The sequence below is a fragment of the Equus quagga genome, chromosome 2 (genome assembly GCF_021613505.1).
Source record: "Equus quagga isolate Etosha38 chromosome 2, UCLA_HA_Equagga_1.0, whole genome shotgun sequence".
NCBI classification, from domain to species: domain Eukaryota; kingdom Metazoa; phylum Chordata; class Mammalia; order Perissodactyla; family Equidae; genus Equus; species Equus quagga.
Window position 1 is genome coordinate 31,237,077 of NC_060268.1, and position 9,049 is coordinate 31,246,125.

Genomic DNA, 9,049 nt, shown 5'->3' on the forward strand with positions numbered 1-9,049 from the left:
TGGCCAGATTTCATCATTTCTTATCAGCCATATAATTTTTTAAAACACTATTACACTTCTCCTTAATCTTACGATATTCAGAATAAATTAAAATTTTTTATTATTAATGGTATCTCTTTTCTCAACTCTTTTTAACATAGTAGCAGTTCTAATGATCCTCTTCATTATATACCCATCATTTCCATTTCCTTAGTGTCCTAATGAATCTTTGTTATAAAACCTTAATGAGTCTAATTATAAATATAGTATAATTATTTCCTGAATCTTGTAGATCATACTTCTGTTAATTCTGATCTCGTATTAGCTTTAGAAAATATTAATGTTATATTAATATTATGCATGTTATATGTGTTTTTCAAAGACACATGGAGCAATTACAAAAACTGACCAAGAAAGAGAATGTAAGTCTTAATATATTTCAAAGAGTCAATATCAGGTAGACCTAACTCTCTGACCACAATACTATCAATTTACAAGTTTATAAGAGAGTTTTTTCCTAATTCTCATACACTTTCAAATTTTAAAACTTCTAAATAATTTTTCTTTCAATGAAAAATTTGTTGGAGTTTTAAAATACTTAGAACTGAACTTGTAGGGTATGAAAGCCTACATGTACTTCAATGGAAATGCATATATGACAAAAGAAGAAAGTCAAAAAGGCACATATCTAAATTTCCAACATAAGAAGTTAGAAAAGTAATAGAATAAATTCAGAGAAAGTAAAATAGAAAAGCAAAGAAATTAAAGATCCTGAAAATAAATATAAACTAGAGAAGACCAACAAAGCCAGAAGTTCTTTGAAAAAACCAACTAAACAAACTTCTTGTTAACTTGGTCAAGCAAAATAAAATTATGTATTTGTATGTCTTTTATGAAGACATGTCTGTTCAAGGCCTTTGCCCATTTTTTAATTGGGTTATTTATTTTTTTGCTATTGAGTTGTTTGAGTTCCATATATATATAAAATTAACCTCTTATCAGATATGTAGCTTGCAAATATTTTCTCCCATTTCATATGTTGCCTTTCCACTTTGTTAATTGTTTCCTTTGCAGTGCAGAAACTTTTTAGCTTGATGTAGTCCTACTTTTTTGGTTTTACTTTTGCTACCTGTGCTTTTGGTGTTATGGCCAAGAAATCATTGCCAAGACCAACGTCAAGATTTTCCCTATGTTTTCTCCCAAGAGTTTTATAGTTTCAGGTCTTACATTTAAGCATTTACTCATTTTGAGTTGATTTTTGTGTATGGTGTAAGTTAGGGATCCAATTTCATTTTTTTGTGGGTGGATATCTAGTTTTCCCAACACAATTTGTTAAAGAGACTATCCTTTCCCCATTGTGTATTCTTGGCACTTTTTTCAAACATCAGTTGACTGCATATGCATGGATTTATTTCTAGGTTCTCTATTCTGTTCCATTGTTCTGTGTCTGTAACAATACCATGCTGTTTTAATTACTGTGGCTTTGTAATATTGAAATCAGGAAGTGTGTTGCCTCTAGCTTTTTTCTTCTTTCTCAAGATCATACAAATGGTCAATATGTATTTGAAAAGATCCTCAACATCATTAATTTTCAGACAAATGGAAATCAAAACTACAGTGAGAAATCACCTCACACCTTTTAGGATGGCTGTTACCAAAAAAAAAAAAAAAAGAGTGAGAGAGAGAGATAAAAAGTATTGGTGAGAATATGGAGAAATTGGAACTCTGGTATATTGTAGGTGGGAGTGTAAATTGGTAGAGTCATTACGTAAAATAATATGGGCCTTCCTCAAAAAATTTGAAAAAGAACTACCATATCAGTATCTTGAAGAGATAGCTACACTTCTATGTTCATTATGGCATTATTTACAATAACCAAGATATGGAAGTAGCTCAGGTGTCCATCATCAGATGAGTGGATAAAGAAAATATGGTGGTATTTACATTCAGTGGAATATGATTTAGCCTTAAAAAAAGAAAGAAATCCTGCCATTTGTGACAACAAGAATGAACCTGGAGGACATTTTGCTAAGTGAAATAAGCCATTCACAGAAGGACAAATACTGCATGATTCCACTTATATGAGGTATCTACAGTAGTCAAATTTATAGAAGTAGAGAATACAATACTGGTTGCCAGGGGATTAGAAATAGGGAGTTGTTTTTCAGTGGGCATAAAATTTTAGTTATGCTAAATCAATAAGTTCTAGAGATCTGCTGTACAACATAGTGCCTAAATTTAACAATGTGGTGTTGTATGCTTCAAAATTTGTTAGGACAGTATATCTCATGTCAAGTGTTATTACCACAAAAGAAAAAAAGGGAAACAGTAAACTTTGGGAGGCATTGCATATGTCTATTACTTTGATTGTGGTGATGGCATCATGAGTGTTTGCATATATTCAGACTCATAAAATTGCACACATGAGAAAGACAGAGACAGAGAGAGAACAAAGAAGGGAACATATCTACATGATATAGATATGTCTTTTAAAAATAATAAGAATAAAACTACTATTTAAAAAACCTTATGCTAATAAATTTTAAAACTGAAAATATCAAATAGCAAATTATTTAAATACACATGCAACTTAGAACATATTCAAGAAAATAAGAGGAGACCTGAAAAGTCTTATATCTTTAGAAAAAACTGAATACTTTGCCAAAAAGCAAACTGAACTCAGGTAGTTTTACTAAGCAAGCAGTTCTTCTAAACTTTGGAAAAGTAGATAATTCGAATCATATACAAACTCTTCTTGATAACAAAACAGAGGGAATATTTCTCCAATTATTCTACAAGACTAGTATAAACATATCAAAACTAGTCAAAGAAGCATGAGAGAGAGAAGTCAGAGGCCAATCTTAATCATAAGCATAGATACAAAAACTGAAAAGAAAATTGCAAACTTTCTTCAGTAGTGTATAAGAAAGAATATACATCATTTAGAAGTTGGATTTATCTTAGGAGAATAAGATTGACTTAAAATTAGAAAATATATTAATGTAAGTAACCAAACTAACAGATTAAAGAGAAAAATTGATCATGTCTTAGATGCAAACAAAAAGCGTTTGATAAAATTTACGACCCGTTCATGATTTAAAAGAAAAAAAATAGCTAATAAGGTATACAAGGAAATTTCCTTAATCTGAAAATGTATACCAAAAGTGTACAGCAAACATCATTCTTAATGAAGGAAAGATTTATTAATAATGATGAAAATGGAAATTAAGACCACGATGAGATATCATTCTATATTCATTAGGTTGGGAAAATTAATGAATCTCACAATGGAAAGTGTTGGCAAAAATGGAGTAATTGTTGGAAGTAGAAATTAATGCAACCTCTCTGGAATATAACTTGATATTATTGTATAAAGTTGGACATTCTCATTCCCTGTGTCCCAGAAATTATAATCCTAGGAATACGTAAAAAAAAAAAAAACTCTGTAATATGTATATCAAGATACATGTACACAATGTATACTGTTCTATTAGAAAAAAATCTGTAGAATGTCCATCACAAGAGAATTAATAAACAAATTGTGGTATATTCTCATATGGAATATTAAAAAGAAGTACGAGTGAATAAATTGCAGTTACACGCAACAATATGAACAAATTTTAGAAACATAATACTGAGGGAAAGATACAAACAAAAGTATTCACACAGAATGAAACTTCATATACAAACTTTACAAATGAGCAAAATTAAACAACGTATTGTTCATGGATATATACTTTTTTAATAATATTATTTTTTAAAAAAGCAAAAGAAACATAAGCGAAAAATCCAGAAAAGCAATTACTTCTGTGTGGGAGGCAGAGTAAAGGGATAGGAGATGGGAGAGTAGATGCAATGATAGGTGAGCTCACAGGTATTTATCTCAGTATGCTTTTCAAATCAAATATATGTTATGTATCTTGTAAATATGTAATATTTCATAACAAAAAGTAGGAAAAATTTTTAATTACATCAATAGACAACATTTTTTATCTTTCTGATTTGCAAAGATTCAAATTAATTACATATCCATTGTTTGCAAAGATGAGGGCAGGTAGTACTCTAACTCACTGTTGGTGATGGAATCTTAAGTTGATCCGACCATTTTATTTATTTTTTTTAATTGCAGTAACGTTGGATTATAACATTATATAGCTTTCGGATGTACATAATATATTCCAAATTATGTATAGATTATATCATGTTCACCACCCAAAAACTAATTATAGTCCCCTCACATGTGAGCCTAATCACCCCTTTTGCCCTCCCCCACCTTCCCTCATGGTAACCACCAATCAATTCTCCGTTGCTAAGTGTTTGTTTGTCGTCGTTTTTATCTTCTACTTATGAGTGAGATAATACGGTATTTGACTTTCTCCCTCTGACTTATTTCACTCAGCATAATACCCTCAAGGTCCATCCATGTTGTCACAAATGGCCGGATTTCATCATTTCTTATGGCTGAGTAGTATTAATCCGACCATTCTAAAGGGCACTTTTGCAATATGTAATCAAGCCTTGCAAACACATTTTTGGCACAGCAATTTCATTTCTATTAAGTTGTCACGAGGAAGTAATCAAACCCATGTATGTATAGGAGATATGTCAAGAATGTTCATAGCAGAGCCATTGATAACTAAAAATTGGAAATAATTAAATGTCAGCAATGAAGTATTGACTCAAGTATTATAGCTATATCCATACAATGGATTACCGCATAGCCACCAAGAATTACATGTTAGAAGTACATTTACCAGCATGAAAAGACTTACATGTCACATTATTAAATGGATTGTAGAACAATGGGAGCTTTATTTGCATAACTTATAAATGCGTAACAGAAAATCCAAAAAGAAATATACCAACATTTTGAGTTATATTTAAGTGAAATGATTTTTGGTGATTTTCTTTTTCTTTTCTTCCTTGTACTTATCTGTATGCAACCTACAAATGTACTTTAAACTCCACCAGTTTATTATCCTGAATAAGTTTATTTTAACATTTGTGCTAAATCTACTAGATTTTCCCATTCTTTGTGATTTGGAAGAGAAGAGTTGTTTCATTTTCTTTCTCAGCTTTTATTTATCATTGCTCTTTGGACAAAAACAAGTAATTATTGACTTCCTGCTATAGACCAGGCATTCCTCCAGGTACAAAGAACAAAAAATCATGTTTTCTATTTTATGGACTTTTTTTTTTTGAGGGAGATTAGCCCTAAGTTAACATCTGCCGCCAATCCTCCTCTTTTAGCTGAGGAAGACTGGCCCTGAGCTAACATCTGTGCCCATCTTCCTCTTCTTTATATGAGGGGACACAGCAGGCTTGATAAACGTTGCTTACGTCTGCACCTGGGATGCAAACAGGAAAACCCTGGGCCGCTGAAGCAGAATGTGCAAGCTTAACCACTGCGCCACCAGGTGGTCCCCTTTTATGGACTTTTTTACCTATGGAGAGAAACAAAAAATAACTAACAAAGCAATATTTCAAAGAGAGATAAAGTTATGAAGACATTAAACAATTCATGTGATAGAGAATGACTGGAGTAGGAAGGCAACAGGAAACTATTTTAGATAGGAAGTCTTTTTGGAATCATTTTTGTGGAGATGTTCAAGCTGAAACGTGAATGATGATAAGGAGCCAGCTCTGCATATACCCAGGGAAAGCTCTCTGCAGGTGGAGGGAAGGGCCACCTACAGGTCTCTGACCATGAACTTGGCGTATTCAAGTAACAGAGAGTCCAAAACAGCTAAGAACAAAAAAGGGTCAATGAAGTTGGCAGGGCCAGATCTGGCCAGGCTGTGGGGACCTGGTTAGGCAATGAAGTAGAATAGATACCCATCCCCCATCATGCTGTGGTGTCAACCTGCCCTTAGCCTCCAGAGCTTTCTATAAGCTTCTCTCCCTCCCAGGGCCTCCACTTACCTCAGAAAACTGGTCAGTGTGGTCTCTGGTCCCATTCCATAACGTTCACAAATCCATGAATCCCCTCTACTCAGACCTGTTTGAGTCTGCCCACATTACCACATCTCTTACTTACCTGCAGTGATTGTTTTGCCTCAGAGACCATTGCCCTTCCTACAACTGAATTGTATACTTCTAACACAATTTTCTAGTTTCTGACACAGGACTTAGAACACAGTGAGCATTCAATATCTTTTTCGATTAATTGAATTTCTATTTATGTGATTAATTTTTGGAAGCTAGTCAGCTTGGTAACTTCCTCCAGTACATAAAAAGCACTGTAGATAATGAAAACAAGCTTCATAGAACTATGGCATAGCATATAAGAAAGCATTTGAACATAAGAGGCAGAAAGTATAGGAAGTAAATTGAATTGTGGCATTTTGAAGTCTCTATATTTGAGAAATTTTATCATTTAAAATACTCTAGTCTAATTATGAAAAGAGTAAGTTCATCAAAGTCTGATGAATGGGATTAAACAGGAAAGAAATAATTTGTAGACAGCATGAAAGAAGGTTATCAAAACTGAGAAGTGGTTTTAATATTTCATTTCATTTTATTGAACAGGTACTTATATAACACTATAGACCAAGAATTGTTTAAAGCACTTTGCAAATATTAATTCAATTTATCCTTATAACCATATGAAGAAGGTACTTTTAGCCATTTTTCTAATTCAAAAAACAGTCAAATATCAGAAATTTCAGATGTTTCAATGTATCTCTGTTTTACAGATGATCGAATTTAGACATAAAGAGGTTAAGCAATTTGTGTGTTAGTAAAAAGCAAAGCTAAGCTTTGAAGTCAGGGAGTCTAGCTAAAGAGTCTGTGCCTGTAACTGTGTCACTGAAAAAGAAAAGAGTTTGCCTAACTCTGAGGAATCTCTTGTTGACAGGGCTTAGCACTATTTGGGACAGAATTATTAAATAGGTCATTGTCCTTGTCCATTACGTGGTCCCCATTGTTCAAATCCCCTGTGAGAACAGGAACACAGCTTTTGAAAGAAGTGGAGTAATTATAAGTTTTAATTCATAGTTACTACATGCAGTGGTTGAAATGCTTAAGAAACCATAACCCCGTGATCCATTGTGATAAAAGAAATCAAAAATAATTCAAAATAAGTTAGTTCTTGGCTTTCATTTATTGAAGGGGCAACATATACTGAAGGGTTAGAGATAGACAAAAGTATCTCTTTAAAATCCCCTTTTTATCTTTCATCTGTTTCTTCTCACATTACAGCTGCTCCCATACATGTCTCACTACAAAACCTCAAAAAAAATCTATAACTAATAATTGCAAATTATGTCACATTTACAAATGACTTTTTTTACTGATTCTGCATCACAAACTCCAAAAATCAATCTGAAAAGGAGGATCCTTCTCAGATCACAGAATAGGAAAAGAGATATAAGAGGCCAGTCTGCAATCCTTCTTATCAAGGAAGGGGAAGAAAATGTGGAAACTGTGGAAATATTAATACGTTTTATTCCATCACATTGCATAAGAAAGAAGAATACCATATCCTCCTTGGTTATGAGCAGAAAAGACATTAAGAAAATCCTGGACATTGGAAGTTAAAGTATAAAGAAAAGCATCCCCTGGTGCTGTGTTTTGCTGGATTCGTGTCTGCAACATGGGCAGCGAGTCTTTGAGATGTTTGTCTTTCTTGATATCAAAATCACTTAAAACAACTTCTTGAAACTCAACACCTGACTGAATATTCTCCTCATTGCCACCTGCATCTCTTTGTTCCTAAAAGTGTAGATGGTGGGGTTCAGAAATGGGGTGATAATTACATCAAAAATGGCAAGGAATTTATCCACTGGCACTGTGGGAAATGGCCAGGAATACACAAAAATACATGGGCCAAAAAACAAGACCACCACAGTGATGTGAGCTGACAGTGTAGAGAGGGCCTTGGACAAACCATCTGAAGAACGTTGCCAAACAATGACCAAGATGAAGATATAGGAGATGATCAGAATGCAGAAAGTTCCCAGGGAGATGAAACCACTATTGGCAGTGACCATCAGCTCCAATCTGTAAGTGTCTGTGCAGGCAAGACTAATAAGTCGAGGAAGATCACAGTAAAAGCTGTCTACATCATTGGGGCCACAGAATGGTAGGTTTACAACAAACACAAGTTGGATCAAAGAGTGGATGATTCCAATGGTCCAGGAAGCCACCAAGAGTAAAATACAAGTTCTGAAGTTCATGATGTTCAGGTAGTGGAGAGGTCTACGTATAGCAACATAACGGTCAAGGGCCATGGCAATGAGCAGAACCATCTCAGTTCCTCCCATAATGTGAATAAAGAACGTCTGAACAATGCAGCCTTGGAAGGAGATTACTTTTCTCTCCTTGAAAAGATCAGAAATCATCTTGGGAGCTGTATTGGAGGAAACCAACATGTCAATAAAGGAGAGGTTGGCCAGCAGGAAGTACAGGGGGGAGTGCAAGTGAGGGTCAGAGATCACTGTGAGCACAATGAGGAGGTTTCCCAAAATACCTGCTACATAGAACACAGAGAAAACTAGGAAGAGGGCTAGTTGCATCTCCAAGGAACTGGTGAGTCCCACCAACACAATCTCAGACACCACCGAATGATTTCTTCCCGCCATGGTCTCAGTCACTTTGGGCTCCAAATTTGCCTAGAAGAACAAGAAAAATAAGAAATTGGACTTACTGGCAGTATCAGTCAGGGTTCCATTAGAGAAGTAGAACCACTAGGACATAGTATACTTGAAGATTTGTGACAGTGACTTGAACTTTCAAAATGGAAGTTGGATTCAGCAGTCTCTATAAGTCTGTTGTCTTTGCATCTGGTGCTGTAACTTGAAGTCTGCAGGACAAGCAGTCAGGAATGGAAGATGGATGTAAGATGGAGAAGAATGAAAATAAACTGGAACACACAAGCAAGAGCTAAAGACTGCAAGGACAGACTAAAACCAGTGTGAGAGCTCATTATCTCTGACTTTAATGGAAGGGGTGCACTGCAGAAGCCAGGGCCCTTCACCACAGAGCTAAATACACACCTGGCCCATCAGTCAGAGAAGCTAAAGAAGGATCCAAGGAAGGTGCGGCACTTGCAGTCCCAGCCACTGCCTCA

General features: G+C 34.7%; 1 protein-coding gene across 1 annotated transcript; it reads right to left on the reverse strand.

The window, feature by feature from the left end:
• Window positions 1-7,622: 7,622 nt before the first annotated feature.
• On the reverse strand, window positions 7,623-8,564 carry LOC124236207 (olfactory receptor 4F6-like). The gene has a single exon (XM_046655022.1). The coding sequence runs from the start codon at window positions 8,559-8,561 to the stop codon at window positions 7,623-7,625; it is 939 nt and encodes a 312-aa protein (XP_046510978.1). The 5' UTR covers window positions 8,562-8,564.
• Between the last annotated feature and the right edge of the window lie 485 nt (window positions 8,565-9,049).